Genomic DNA, 17,351 nt, shown 5'->3' on the forward strand with positions numbered 1-17,351 from the left:
GGCCTAAGTTTACGATCAAACTTGCCAGTGACCAACAATTGGTCATACAAAACAGGCCTAAGTTTACAATCAACTTGCCAGTGACCAACAACTGGTCATACAAAACAGGCCTAAGTTTACAATCAAACTTGCCAGTGACCAACAATTGGTCATATAAAACAGGCCTAAGTTTACAATCAAACTTGCCAGTGACCACTTGTGTCTGGTGAGCACCAGTGTAGAAGAGTTAAGAGCTATAAGCAATGTATACACATTAAAAGTGGAGTCCAACTGCTGAATGCAATGAACAATATCTTCTGCAGCATAATGTGCAGGCAGATAAGGTCAACGAAGTTTGTTTGGAGTGATTAGAACAAATAACAGAGATCCTGATCTACTGGCATATCATTATAAGGCTGATCAGGGCATACACTGTCTCCAGTTTGACTCAACTTATAAGAAAGAAAATCTGGTTTATAAGTCTCTGTAATTTCTAAATCCAATATATATTTACCTGTATATAATTTTTAAAAATCTGATTACAGTGACTATGTAAACACTATGTTGATATGACATTGAAATAATGAATAGTGATAACAAGAATTTCAAGATGGCTGCAATGGTGGCCATATTGGGTCTCATATCAGCACAATTTTCATTTAGGACCAATTATATGTCTTGACATCTCTTAGTGAAAATCCCATGCTGACATGACCATTTCTTCTGAAGCAGTAGCAACTAATATGTTGAAAATGGCTGAAATGGTAGCCATATTGACTATCTGAACTGCATCATTTGCATATAAGACCAACTAGACATAATACAAAGTTTTGCAATGAAAACCCAATGTCAATATGTATTTCTGTTTAGAAGAAGCAATAACAAGATTTTCAAGCTGGCCACTTAGGGCAGCCATCTTGGGTGTCTGAGCAGTCCAATTTTCATTTTGGATCATGTAGACTTTATACCAGCTCTTGTGGTGAAAACTCCACGTCAATATGATATTCCATTCAAATGGAGTAACATCCATGTCAATATGATATTCCATTCAAATGGAGTAGAATCCATGTCAATATGATATTCCATTCAAATGGAGTAGCATCCATGTCAATATGATATTCCATTCAAATGGAGTAGCATCCATGTCAATATGATATTCCATTCAAATGGAGTAGCATCCATGTCAATATGATATTCCATTCAAACGGAGTAGCATCCATGTCAATATGATATTCCATTCAAATGGAGTAACATCCATGTCAATATGATATTCCATTCAAATGGAGTAGAATCCATGTCAATATGATATTCCATTCAAATGGAGTAGCATCCATGTCAATATGATATTCCATTCAAATGGAGTAGCATCCATGTCAATATGATATTCCATTCAAATGGAGTAACATCCACGTCAATATGATATTCCATTCAAATGGAGTAGCATCCATGTCAATATGATATTCCATTCAAATGTAGTAGCATCCATGTCAATATGATATTGCATTCAAATGGAGTAGCATCCATGTCAATATGATATTGCATTCAAATGGAGTTGCATCCATGTCAATATGATATTCCATTCAAATGGAGTAACATCCATGTCAATATGATATTCCATTCAAATGGAGTAGCATCCATGTCAATATGATATTCCATTCAAATGGAGTAACATCCACGTCAATATGATATTCCATTCAAATGGAGTAGCATCCATGTCAATATGATATTCCATTCAAATGTAGTAGCATCCATGTCAATATGATATTGCATTCAAATGGAGTAGCATCCATGTCAATATGATATTCCATTCAAATGGAGTAACATCCATGCAATATGATATTCCATTCAAATGGAGTAACATCCATGTCAATATGATATTCCATTAAAAAAATGGATTAGCAATAAAAGGATTTTCATGATGATCCAGGTGATCGCCATATCTGATGTCCACATGGCACCATTTTTATTTAGGACCAACTAGTCAGAATAAAAAGTCTTGTGGTGGAAAACCTCATGTCATCATGACTTTCTGTTCAGAAGTAGCATTAAGATTTCCCCCAGTGGCTACCATGGTAGCCGTGCTGTACACCTGAGTGGCACCATTTTCATTTAAAACCAACAATACATATAATACAAAGTCTTGCAGTGAAAACCTGATGTCATTTGAGAAGTAGTGATATAATTATTTCATACCAAATAATGTATTTATCCAAGTCACTTTCTTAAGAAACAAAGTCCTTCATGTCCTTAACACAGCCACAGTAATGACTTTCAAGGCCAATACGAACAAATGACGTGCCTTGAAAATTTTCAACTGCAAAAAATGTTGTTTTAATCAAGGTAAGTAATTGCCTGAAATGCCTTAACCTGATAGCACCCACATCAATATGAAAGTAGTTGCAAATAAATATCATATCCTTTTGTTATTAAATCAAACATATATGAAAAGGGGCAAAATAATGACCTTGTTGGGGATGAATTACTGCATGGGTCCTTGCATCCATAAGAATCACTGAAAAAAAGCCATCTTTTGATGAGAAGGGGGGAGGGGTGCAATTAGTATATCACTGTCTACATCTGTTAGTGAACAAAAATGAAAAAGGTTAACATTTTCATTCAATCACTTTACAATTTTTACCTAGGGAACTATGAAAACCCAACGTTTAAAGAGTAACAAGAAACTAGGTATCGAGACCTAAATGCAGAAGAAACTTAATGTAAATATGGACAGCCAGATTGGGCTAAAACTTCATGTCCAGTTCAAATTCATGGCAGGCTATAAAGTCTGTCTTACCTTCATCAATATTCTTTATGCTTCCTTTAAACTTTTTGGTAATGGCTGTCTCGCTGTCACTGAAAGACTCGGAGGAATTATCAGCTGTTTTCCTTCTATCGGCATCCCTCTGACTGGCTATTAAATCCAAAATTCTCTGTCTACTTTCTTTTGGCATCGCTGAAATAGCATTATGTGCAGTTTCATTGGTGGCATATCGTGTGGAAGTCGTTGTGGTCTTGGTAGATCCAGGGACAGTTACACTGACATGAGTTAATCTTGGGCCAACATTATGCTGCCAGCGAACATCCGAATCTTGCGGTGGATGAGTCAGATTATTGTTCAAAAACCTGATATCTGTCTCTCGAATATCTCTGGAGTCTGTGAGCGTTGAGTGAGCAAATGATGGTGAGGCAGATCTATTATGAGCACCACCTACCCCACCTACTGCTCCTAACTGCAAGTCAATATTATTACCATTATGAATATCTCTCTGGTTTGAAGGTTCTACCCGTTTTGTACTAGAATTTGTACTGCTACCATTAACAATCCCTGCATTGGTATTGGAATCCATGTTTTTATCTCTCATGGCAATATCATTTTGTTTTGCTGGTCTTGTGATGCCATCTGATTTACGAAAATCATAACTTTTGGGACCACGATTTTGGTTACTTCCTCCGTCTTCGGCTATGTACTTGTCATCTGAAACAATAAAACAATATTTTCAAATTGACTCAGTGTTCCAAGCTGCAAGTATTCTGACCCCATTTGCCACAAAAATTTGATACTGGCACTTGAAAGTTGTCAGCTGGTCACCATATGATGACCTTAATCATTATACTGCAAGAAAAAGAAAATGAAATTAACACTATATGGTTACAAATATACAATATTTTACACTGAAGCAACACATGCAATTGAATCATTACTGCAGCATAATCGCTTTTTAACTGTTAAAATGCCAGTTCATCATGTCAGTCCACATGTTATTATCATATTTAGGTATGACTAGTCTGGCCCACAGGCTTAAAGTGACTAGTCTGGCCCACATCCTATAAGTGACTAGTCTGGCCCACAGTCTAAAAGTAATTAGTCTGGCCCAAAGCCTATAAGTAATTAGTCGGGTCCACATCCTATAAGTGACTAGTCTAGCCCACATCTTACAACTGACTAGTTTGGTCCACTGCCTACAAGTGACTAGTCTGGCCCACAGACTAAAAGTGACTAGTCTGGTTCACAGCCTATAAGTAATTAGTCTGGCCCACATCCTATAAGTGACTAGTCTGGCCCACATCTTACAAGTGACTAGCATGGTCCACAGCCTACAAGTGACAAGTCTGGCTCACAGCCTGAAAGTGACTAGTCTGGCCCACATCTTACAAGTGACTAGTCTGGCCCACAGCCTACAAGTGACTAGTCTGGCCCACAGCCTAAAAGTGACTAGTCTGGCTCACAGCCTATAAGTAATTAGTCTGGCCCACATCTTACAAGTGACTAGTATTGTCCACAGCCTACAAGTGACTAGTCTGGCACACAGCATAAAAGTGACTAGTCTGGCTCACAGCCTGTAAGTAACTAGTCTGGCCCACAGAATATAAGTATCTAGTCTGGCTCACTGTGAGCTGTAAATGACTAGTCTGGCCCACAGCCTATAAGTAACTAGTCTGGCCCACATCCTATAAGTAACTAGTCTGGCCCACATCCAATAAGTGAATAGTCTAATGCATGACCTGTTCAATCAACAGAACTGATCATACTATTCCAGAAAAATATAAGTATGGAAGCAAATATGAAATAAGAGGCACAAAAGAGCCTGATATCACTCATCTGACTAACTTAAAATGCAATCAAAGCTCAATCTCAAGAGTTCTACCAAGCTCAGCCAATCTGATATAAGACAACAACATGTATATTTTGCTCATAATAATAATAATGAGGACTTTGTATGTGCCTAATCTTTAGAAGTTCTAAGCACTTTACAACATTAGACAACACCTATGAGATAAGAAAACATATAATGATAGATTACAAAAACAAACACCATGAAACTAGAAAACATATAAAAAAAACATGCTGACAATATTTAAGGTAGGAAACATTATTAGGTCTTTAAGTTTGTTCTTGCAGTCAAAATAAGTGAGTTTTGAGAGCACTCTTGAATGTGATCACTGTGTCTTTGTGTCTAAGTTCAGTGGACAATTCATTCCATATTGCTGGGCCCTGATATGCAAAAGAACGCTGTCCATATGACTTTGTTTTCATAGTGGGAATAATGAGTATACGATTGTCAGAAGAGGAGCATAAGTATCTTGCTGGTGTGTACACATGGGTGAGGTCAGATAGGTATGTTGGACTAGAGTCCGACGGTGAAACATAGCACAGAGAACAAATTTTGTATTTGATTCTGGATCGAATGGATAGCCAGTGTAGGGTACAGAGCAGCGGGGAGGTGTGCTCTGATCGTGGTACTCTAAGTATGATCCGAGCAGCTGTGTTTTGAACTTTTTGAAGTTTCTGGAGCAGATATTGAGATGAACCAGTCAGAATTGAGTTACAATAGGCCAGTCTTGAAAGTACTAATGAACACAAGTGTTGTAGTGGCATCAACTGAAAGATATATGCGAATGGAGCTGATGCGTCTCAGCTCAAGATATGCAACCTTGCATAAGTTCATGACATGTTGGTGCAATGTGAGAGTACTGTCCAGAGTGACACCTAGGTTTCGTACTGACTGTGTGAATTTAATGGTGTTGCTGATATTTATTGTTTGAGGTAAAGGATGTGAATGAGAAAATCTTTGTGTTGCAATCAGAATGGCCTCAGTTTTATCTTCATTCATCTGCAGCTTGTTACATGTCATCCATGATTTCATATCAGAAATGCACCTCTCTACACCCTGGATGGTAGCATCTACTTCAGTTGGGTGGCTAGATTTGTATATTTGGGTGTCATCAGTGTACAATTGGTGAGACACTAGATGATGATCTCATAATGATATAAATATGTATAGATCTTGTTCAAAATCATGTAAACATGTGTATATATTGCTCATGTAACTATGTAAATGTGTAGATCTTGCTAATAACCAAATAAATGTGTAGATCTTGGTTATAACCAAATAAATGTGTAGATCTTGCTCATAACCAAATAAATGTAGATCCTGCTCATAACAACAAAAATGTGTAGATCTTGCTCATAACCAAATAAACGTAGATCCTGCTCATAACCACAAAAATGTGTAGATCTTGCTCATAACCAAATAAATGTGTAGATCTTGCTAATAACCAAATAAATGTGTAGATCTTGGTTATAACCAAATAAATGTGTAGATCTTGCTCATAACCACAAAAATGTGTAGATCTTGCTCATAACCAAATAAATGTGTGGATCTTGCTCATAACCACAAAAATGTGTAAATCTTGCTCATAACCACAAAAATGTGTAGATCTTGCTCATAACCAAATAAATGTGTAGATCTGACCAGTAATATATGTATAAATATTGCTCATAACCATATAAATGGGTATATCTTACTCATAACCATATAAATGCAGTGTTTCCCTTTACTCTCATTTGCACTTCAGAGACCCCCAAATTTTGAATTTGACCCCCAGTTTTGATACCAAAGTTTGTTTTTTACTCAGTCTGACCCCCAGTTTTGACACCAAGGAGATTTTTGACTCTAAGTCTTGCACCCCTAGGGGATACACTGTAAATGTGTATATCTTGTCCATAACCACATCAATGTGTAGATCTTGCCAATAACCACATAAATGTGTAGATCCTGCTCATAACCAAATAAATGTATAATAATATCTGGCTCTTAAATAAACTCATCCAATGTCTTGATGAATATATTAAGACTGCTTTAATTTAAAAAAAATTGATCAGAAAGAAAGTTTCTGTATTGCTGACAAGCTCATACAATCATATGCAAGATTCCATAGTTAACACATTAACCCCTGGTGACAAGTTTAAGTGGCAGGAGGTAGTAGCCTACTGCCAAGCTCTGTGGCGTCAAGATAATGTAAGATACACTAAAGTGGGTGGTATTATAGTAAGGTAGACAGATGTAGCTCTACAATGACGCCAAATAATCTGGAATTTCTATTTGCACTACAAAAAAATACAGAGGGAAAACCTCATTTTTTGGACCTGACTTTTTTTCTACCCAAAATCCACCATTGGTCAGAATCCAATTTTGTGTCTGGATTTTAGACTTATTAGTCTCAGATCTAAGGCAAACTGATCTGAACTGCAAACAGATGAACCTTTGCAAAAACTAGGATAAGATGGGCATTTGGAATAAAGAGTGGTCTTGATACAAAAATAATGGGTCCATTAAGCAAAAAGAAATATATATAAAAAATAACTCCAACTTTTTTTTACCCTTCTGCTCATGCGCGAGCCAAATAGCCAATGAAAAACTATGTTCTAACATAACTAGGCAGTATGTTATTGGAAGATCACCTGGAAGTTGGTGTTTTGGATGCATTCTGAAATAGCTTCCAAAATGTGTTTCCTATTCAAATTTCAGATGAAAGCGACAAAAACCTCCAGGGGTTAATGTGTTAATATGTCTGAATCTTGATTATAACTACACTCAACCTAGATCCTTCTGATATATGCCTGTTTACCAAGGCTGATAAAATAATCTTGTCAAAAATATACTTCCAATGTCATAAAAACTAAGCCAATTAGCTGCACAATCATGACATAAGATTTATGGGTCTTTTGTAAAAACAAAATAGGCCATCCAAATGAACCGCTGTACGGTAATAGCCTATTTATCATATTTAATAAAAGTGACTCGAAAATACTGCTTCTTACCAATCACTGCCATCGCACCTCTGTCTGAGTTTGAGTCCCAGGCTTGACCAACATGGGTGTGAGAAAGCTTGCCAATAGCTTACCTGGCATTTCCCAGGTTCTTCTGCCACTAGTTATATTGGTACACATGTATAGCCTATCACATTCTGAAAAAAATGGCATTAAACCCAAAACAACAGCAGCATATTCACAAGAAAGTTGTCATTCTTTGTTTTGGTCTTTGACCTTGGAAACAATATCATAAATGGAAAATTACCAAACATGTTTCAGTATCAAGATGTACCTACAGGCTTCATTTAGTTAAATCAATCATGAATATTTTGGGTGAGAAAATACTTGAGTCTGTCAAATGGCATCATTCAAGGTATTCATCAGATATATCCACAAACTGGGTTTGATCCAAATCCATTCATATTTGTTTTTGTTATCATGATCTCAAAACAGTACAAGTCAAAACCTTTGTGTCAAGACCTTTCACCTAAAAATTAATGTAAGAGTGTTGAATGTCAACTTATCAGAATACAACTAAATACAAAGTCTTGTCAAAATTCATTTTACATACATGCATGCGCAAGTCAATGTATTCCTAAACTCCAAGAAGTACCAATATGTAAACGATGGCCATTGACTTGCTCCACACAAATCCTTCGCAACAGTTTGGACATGTTGGTTGTCCGATATGCATCATTTCATTCACAACCAAGTGCTTTAGTGAAACCCATGTAAATTCCACTTTGTACAAAGGAGGAGTAGTGATAACAAGGATTATGAGAGGGCCACTACAGTGCCATTTCTAAGATCTGATTAGTACCATTATCAATCCAAGGCAAATGTTGGTATATATTGCTAACAGTGTTCAGTAAAAAACCCGATACAACCACCTGTTCTGGAGAAGTAGCAATATGAAGATTTCCAAAAATGTCTGTCAAGGCAGCCATTTTTAAGGTCTGATCAGCATCCAACCTGACTGCAACTATGGTCTACGATGTAATGGTGCTCTGACAGACACCAATATGGTGTGCAACATAATGGAGCTCTGACAGACACCAATATGAGGTTATATTCTGATAACCTTCTAATCAATCAAATCTAATAAAAGTGTTAAAAATGCCATTTTAATAACAGTTATCACTAACTTAAAATGCAACACTTTATCTGATCAGTTACAAACGGTGAAACAAACATGACATTTTTATTGGCCTTCTCAGATCTACTTATTTAAAGCATCTCTGTTTTAATGAAATTTAATCACCATCACATTTATACAGGAACAACTAACTATACATTGCTGTATAACTATCCATTTAGGTGAAGCTGCTGTAGCATTAATTCAGTTTGAATTTATATCTACTGATGGATGCTGTAGCATTAATTTAATTTGTATTTATATCTACTGATGGCAGCTGTAGCATTTATTTAATTCATGTTTTATCTACTGATGGATGCTGTAGCATTAATTGGTGTTGTCTACTGATGGCAGCAGTAGCATTTATTTAATTCATGTTTTATCTACTAATAGATGCTGTAGCATTAATTGGTGTTGTCTACTGATGGGAGCTGTAGCATTTATTCAACTGGTATTATATCTCCTGATGTATGCTGTAGCATTAGTTTAATTGGTGTTGTCTACTGATGGCTGCTGTAACATTTTTTAACTGGTGTTATATCTACTGATGGATCATGTAGCATTTATTTAGCTGGTGTTGTCTACTGATGGATGCTGTAGCATTATTTTAATTGGTGCTGTCTACTGATGGCAGCTGTAGCATTTATTAAACTGGTGTTATGTATACTGATTGATGCTGAAGCAATAATTTCATTGGTGTTATATCTAGTGATGGCAACTGTATCATTAATTTAATTGATGCTGCATCTACTGATGGCAGCTGTAGCATTAATTTAATTGGTGTTTATCTCTACTGATATCAGCTTTAGCATAAATTTCATTGGTATTTATGTCTAATGATGGCAGCTGAAGCATTAATTTAACTGGTATTATGTCTACTGTTGCATTTATATAATTGGTGTTATATCTACTGATGACAGCTGTAGCATTAATTTAATTGGTGTCATATCTAATGATGGCAGCTGAAGCAATAATTTAACTGGTGCTATGTCTACTGCTGGATGCTGTAGCATTTATATAACTGATGTTATATCTACTGATGACAGCTGTAGCATTAATTTAATTGGTGTTATATCTACTGATGTCAGCTGTGGCATTAATTTAATTGGTGTCATATCTAATGATGGCAGCTGAAGCATTAATTTAATTGGTGCTATGTCTAGTGTTGGATGCTGCAGCATTTATATAATTGGTATTATATCTACTGATGACAGCTGTAGCATTTATTAATTGGTGTTATATCTACTGATGTCAGCTGTAGCATTAATTTAATTGGTGTCATATCTAATGATGGCAGCTGAAGCATCAATTTAATTGGTGTTATGTCTACTGTTGGATGCTGTAGCATTTATATAATTGGTGTTATATCTACTGAATACAGCTGTAGCATTTATATATTTGGTGTTAAATCTACTGGTGACCGCTGTAGCATTTATTTAATTAGTCTTATATCTACTGATGACAGCTGTAGCATTTATTTAATTAGTGTTTGTTTCTAATTACAGCAGCTGTAACATTAATTTAATCAGTCTTATATCTAATAATGGCAGCTGACAATTCTATTTTTCATCTGTTTATATTTTGTGCTTCTGTTAAGACCATAAAAAGTAGGATGTGTGTGAAGAAAGATCATTTACATCTTTAGATGACACAATATATTGTATTAAACTACTGCATGTACATTTCTGGATGACACAATATTTTTTATTAAACTCCTACAAGGTAACATGGACATCTCTTCGTAAAATCAATTTTGTTACAAAACTGCTTTGGCCAATATTGGTATGTGAGATAGCTTGCCAGTAGCTTCTCGTGGGTCGGTGATTCTTTCTGTGGTTTTCCAGGGTTCTTCCTCCACCATTAATACTGGCTGCCATGTATAGTCTATCATGTGCTGAAAAATGGCACTAAACCCTACAACAACAACTACAAAACTGCAGTACCTGTAGAGATGGTCACTTTCTGTTTGTCTATCTTTCAAGATTGTAGCGCTTCATACATTTGTGTAAATGGCTTCAATGTTTCATTAATCTACTTGTGTACAGGCCGTACCAGATGTCTTGCAAGACAAACATGTGTATATTCCCTTTTAAACATTATCAGCTGGAAAGTTGTCATGACCAAAAATGTAAAGTTCAACTGACACTTTTCTGCACTTGATTAAATGAATAAAGATCTTTTGACACTTATTTTGTCACTTGATTAAATGAATAAAGATCTTTTGACACTTATTTTGTCACTTGATTAAATGAATAATGATCTTTTGACACTTATTTTGTCACTTGATTAAATGAATAAAGATCTTTTGACACTTATTTTGTCACTTGATTAAATGCATAAATGTTTTATCTTTTCAGCTGTAAGAAATTATATTTACAAGAGACAGTTATTTAAAGTCAATAAAAGGGGTAGAGTAAAACATCAACTGGCAATTCCTGTGTAAACTATATGCCTCCTACCCATCGAAAATCAACTGGCCTTCTTGTTGTCTGAGTAATTAGTCATACTATAAATAAACCATCTTCTGATCAAAATGTGGCACACAAAAGCTAGTTTCAATGAATAAAACCACAAAAATGTTCATAGTATGTGAACATAGGAATCATACATGGTTTGTTGTAAATAAACATTTGTGAGAGTACCTGGGAAGACTTTGAACTCGGACTGTAGCCTAAGGATTTAAGGTCACTACTGAGAGTTCTGTCAATCATCTGCAGACAGCTAACAGTGTATGATCGGCATTCTTACATGATCTGTAACCCTAACTAGTCATTGACAACAGCAACTACCAAAATAACACTGCAATAGGGAGTTAGCCTGGACTGATGCTGTTAGTATGAAGTCACTAAATTATTAAATATCTGCTAATCAGTGCAAGTTAGGATACATGCATAATTTGACCATGTGATGCAGTAGCTTTTGATATATGCATAACCTCACCTTGTGCTACTGCAGTAATTTATGATACATACACAGCTTGACCTTGTGACACTTCAGTAAATTAGGATACATGCACAACTTGACCTTGTGACACTGCAGTAACTTATGATACATGTGCAACCTCACCTTTTGACACTGCAGTAACTTAGGATACATGCAGAACTTGACCTTGTGACACTGCAGTAACTTATGATACATGTGCAACCTCACCTTTTGACACTGCAGTAACTTAATATACATGCACAACTTAACCATTTGATAGTGCAGTAACTTAGGATACATGCACATCTTGACCTTGTTACATTGCAGTAACCTAGGATACATACACAACCTGACCTTTTGACACTGCAGTAGCTTAATATACATGCACAACTTGACCATTTGACAGTGCAGTAACTTAGGATACATGCACATCTTGACCTTGTTACATTGCAGTAACCTAGGATACATACACAACCTGACCTTTTGACACTGCAGTAGCTTAATATACATGCACAACTTGACCATTTGACAGTGCAGTAACTTAGGATACATGCACATCTTGACCTTGTAACATTGCATAACTTAGGATAAATGCACTACCTGACCTTATGACATCCTTATGTACACTTTAATTTATTGCTCATTTTGGGTATAACCATACAGTGGATATATATTATACACTTTAATTTATTGCTAATTTTGGGTATAACCATACAGTGGATATATATTATACACTTTAATTTATTGCTAATTTTGGGTATAACCATACAGTGGATATATATTATACACTTTAATTTATTGCTAATTTTGGATATAACCATACAGTGGATATATATTATACACTTTAATTTATTATTAACTTTGATGTCAAGATAGGCATCTTACCCTTTATGTTTATGCTCAAATATTAATCTTGTATGTCTGACAGCTAATTTACAAAAATAGCTTAAGGCTGACACTCCACATTCTATAAAGTAAGTAATCAATCCTGATTAATTTTAAAAACAAATAAATGATAAGCTGGTATTAGGTCAATTTAAGAAATAACATTTAAGAATGTACGAATCAAACTCTGCATGCATTCAATTTTCATGTATTGAGATATTAAAGTGCACCTTGTACTTGACAAAAAGCTTTTCTTTCTCTATATCCAACCCTCACATCCGTCTGGAAGCATACGGGTACTTTATCAACTGAGATCTCAATATATGCTATCACAACAGTCATCATTGTAGTCAAATATGAAATTTCAGACATCAGTGCCCCACTAAAACTTGATAACCCATCATGGTAATCCTGTAAGTATAGCTAGACATTTTTACACATAACTAAATTGGCCAAACAATGTGGCAATTTTACACTAAAATTGACAAAAAAATCAAAGTCTATTAACATGATTAAAATATCAATGCTTTTGAACCAGCCCATATCTAAAAAAATACAAAGAACTTAATGACACGTGAATCACTCGGGTGATACTAATAATGTCAATGCTTTGGTCTTATCATGAAAACAAAAATGGTTCTCTTTCAAATTTATAAAAACTCTTGCAGACAATGAAGTTGCTGTGCAAACAGTAAAAACTAGATCAATGACAATGTCTGACATACATGCATATTTGATATACTGGTACATAAGTTTACAGCTCTGTCCCCAGGGAATGCATTCTGAATCGGAAACCTTCACTGTTATCCACTCATCATACCAAAACACGACCACACTCCTCTCTCTCTCAGTGTAATTTTTATGTAACAAAGAAAGTCATATGATGTTCAGATGAATGGACATGTAGACTGATGGACATAACTGACCACAAAATATCCGTGATGTTGAGAAGAATGGATACACAACTGGACATAACTGACCACAATATATCCACTAAAATTCTGAATTGCAAACAGTAGGGAGAAAATATAGATGATTAAATCATATGAAAAATTATTGCTAGTTCTATACTGGCAGAATTTTGCTTAATATGGATTATAAACAAAATGGTTCCATGGATACATATTTCATTTTGTAACTGCTGATATATTTTTGAACACTCAAGTAAACAAAAACAAAAAAAATCAACAAAACCTATACAGATCCATTGTACAGAAATTTTACACACAAGAAAACAGTCAATGGAGATATTGCTGGATTGCAAATAATAAATACTGTAAATTCAGTTGTATTAATTTGCGCACCATATATAGTCATTTATAAGTCAAGTCCTATTGCAAGCAAAACACAGAACCTAATCAGCCTTTTCATAATGCACTAGCAAATCATGGTTTATGGTAATTCTGTTCTACTAATTATTCCTAACATACTGCATAAGCCCAGATCTGCCAGTGCATTATTCAATAGTAGATCTAGGTCTATGCACCTTACAGTGGGATACGACTTGTACATGAGTACTTATAGTACCATTCTTTGTAGCTTTTTAGAACCACAAACTGACACATTTAAATTCAAGCTAATGTGACTCAGCATGCAACATAGTACAAGAAAACGATGTAAATGCAAACCCTAATTAAATGAAACTGAGATCAATTCAAATGTAAGCACAAAGCAGCGAACATTGATACATATCTAACAGTGATCTAGTTTTTCTAATAGCAGCAGTACTCACCATACCATTACATACCATGTCATGTCGCTCCACTGGCAACAGTGCTTGAAAAAATGAGCTAAATACAAAAAGCTAACGAATCAATGGACCATGCAATATAGACCAGTAACCTGATTTTCAATTAAAGGTGTAGTATTCCGTATGACATACCTGAGCAACAGCTTCTGTAACTCTACATGATACATCTGAACACCAGCTTCTATAACTCTATGATACATCTAAACACCAGCTTCTGTAACTTTATATGATACATCTGAACACCAACTTGTGCAACTCTACATGACACATCAGAACAACACCAACCTGTGAACTACATAACAATTTTGTACACCAACTTGTGTAACTTACATGACACATATCAACAACTTTTGTAATTTACAGGACAATCATGTGAACATCAGCTTGTGTTATTTACATGACAAATGAACATCAGCTTGTGTAACCTACATGACATATACATCCACTTGTGTAACTTACATGACAAATGAACATCAGCTTGTGTAACCTACATGACATATGAATATCAGCTTGTGTATCCTACATGACATATGGACATCTGCTTGTGTAACTTACATGACAAATGAACATCAGTTTGTGTAACTTACATGACACATCTCAACATCAGCTTGTGTAACCTACATAACATATGAACATCAGCTTGTGTAACCTACATGACAAATGAACATCAGCTTGTGTAACCTACATGACATATGAACATCAGCTTCTGTAACTTACATGACACATCTCAACATCAGCTTGTGTAACCTACATGACATGAACATCAGCTGTGTAACCTACATCACACATCTCAACATCAGCTTGTGTAGCTTACATGACACATTTCAACATCAGCTTGTGTAACTTACATGACACATCTCAACATCAGCTTGTGTAACTTACATGAAACATCTCAACATCAACTTGTGTAACTTACATGACACATCTCAACATCAGCATGTGTAGCTTACAAGACACATTTCAACATCAGTTTGTGTAACTTACATGACACATCTCAACATCAGCTTGTGTAGCTTACATGACACATCTCAACATTAGCTTGTGTAACTTACATGACACATTTCAACATCAGCTTGTGTAACTTACATGACACATCTCAACATTAGCTTGTGTAACTTACATGACACATTTCAACATCAGCTTGTGTAACTTACATGACACATCTCAACACCAGCTTGTGCAACTTACATGACACATCTCGTCATCAGCTTGTGTAACTTACATGACATATATGAACCTCAACTTTTATAAGCTACATGACATATGAACTTAGCTTGTGTAACTAACTCTACATACAACGGAGATTGACAAAATGACTTAAACACAAACCCTAACCATGTGACACTAAACTCAGCATAAAAGTCAAGTTTGTGAACCATGAAATGTAAGTCACAGTGATTAGCTTTTTTGACTCATGACCCTAGAACTCCTCATGATACATTTGCATACCAAGTCATGTGACTCACCTAGCAAAGTGAGAGAAAATGACATTAAGTGCAGTGATAATGCTAGACAAATGGAAGGATGGATCAGCAATCCATAAGCAAGAATGGCTTTGCAATCAGCCAAAAATGACCTGAAATTTTCTCTCTAATCCTCTAATGGCCAGCTCCTTGCTCACATACATTTTAATCTTAAAGATCGTACTTTCACAAAATCCAAAGGATTCACATAACTTATTTATGGACAAATGGCAACCTGTCTAGAAATGGCTGAACATAAACAAGATAAAAAAGGATTTGGAGGGCCATGATCAGCTAATAATGAAAAGAAAAGTTCCAGTAAAAGGAATCATTTGAGAGCATATCCTTTCTGTAACTGAACAAAATAGAGACAATTACTTCATTTTTATCTTCTGAGTATTAAAAAAACCCACCTCTGATCTTCCTGAGCAATAAAAAGTTTTTCAAGATGACCACAAGGTGTCTGCATTAGATGCAAGATAAGTATCAGTTTGATCTAGGACCAAGTAGACCTCAGAATAAGGCTTTGGGTAAAAGCTATATCAATTGTCCCATCCATTCAGATGGAGTAACAATTACAAAATTTCAAGAATGCCATCATATTAGCCAAACTGTTTGTAATATCAGCACAATTTTTATTTAGGGGTCACTAGATATCATAAGAAGTCTTTTGGTTCAAACCCCATGTAGATAAGCTAATCCATCCAGGATGAGTAGCAATAACAACATTTACAAGATGGCCACCACGGAGGCCATGCTGGATGTCAATTTGCCATCATTTTTCATTTAGGCTCAACCAGATGCCATAAGAAGTCCTCTTGCAAAAAACAACTTATTGATATGACCATCGATTTCAGCAAAAGTGGCAAATAAACAAAATTCAAGATGGATGCCACGTAGGCCATAATGGATGCAAGATTTGCACCATTTTCATTTAAGGATCAAATAGACATTATAAGATGAAGAAGTTGTTAAGTGAAAATTCCATGCTGAAATGACCATCACTTCAAGAGTATCCATACCAAGATTTCAGATTTCAAGATGGCCACTAGACATCATATCATAATCATTTTCATTTGGGACCAACCAGATGCAAAAAGATGTATTTAATCAAAAACATAATACTGATATGAGAATCTATTTAGAAGGAGTGACAATAACAAGATATTCTAGATGACTGCCACAGTGATGACAAACAAATCTTTTCTGGTGAAATTACACCAATCTAAACACCTTGCCCAATTATTCCTAGACCCTTTGATCATTTTTTTGTCAGCAGTTATTTTTAATATTTAAGAAAATCAATTATGGAGTCTACTTATAACCAACAGATAAATCAGAAAACATTTTCTTTCTGACAGCACTAAATTGAAGACTGCAATAACAAATTAATTAAGAAATATCTATTTTCACAAATTATTACAGATCTTAAAAATATAATTCATGATAATTAGCTATAGGTACAGGTATGACAATTGCTTTACCATTCACTTTATATGTCTTGACAGGTAATCGTTGGGGTGAAATTAAATCAATGACATAAAATAAGTTAACAACAAAATTCCAATAATGCATTTCAAGCCATGTACATACACCATTTTGTTTCCCAAAATGTATCAAAGT

General features: G+C 35.3%; 1 protein-coding gene across 2 annotated transcripts in view; it reads right to left on the reverse strand.

Moving 5' to 3' along the window:
• Positions 1–17,351, reverse strand: part of LOC149780209 (centrosome-associated protein 350-like) — a 379,234-nt gene that overhangs the window by 248,877 nt on the left and 113,006 nt on the right. For both annotated transcript variants that reach the window (XM_089936968.1, XM_089936967.1), the window contains exon 6: positions 2,774–3,454. In XM_089936968.1, the coding sequence (XP_089793094.1) occupies positions 2,774–3,454 (681 nt within the window). The remainder of the gene's footprint in view (positions 1–2,773; positions 3,455–17,351) is intronic.

Source organism: Sinohyriopsis cumingii, chromosome 16, assembly GCF_028554795.1.
Source record: "Sinohyriopsis cumingii isolate HCF-2022 chromosome 16, ASM2855479v2, whole genome shotgun sequence".
In the NCBI taxonomy this organism is placed as follows: Eukaryota; Metazoa; Mollusca; class Bivalvia; order Unionida; family Unionidae; genus Sinohyriopsis; species Sinohyriopsis cumingii.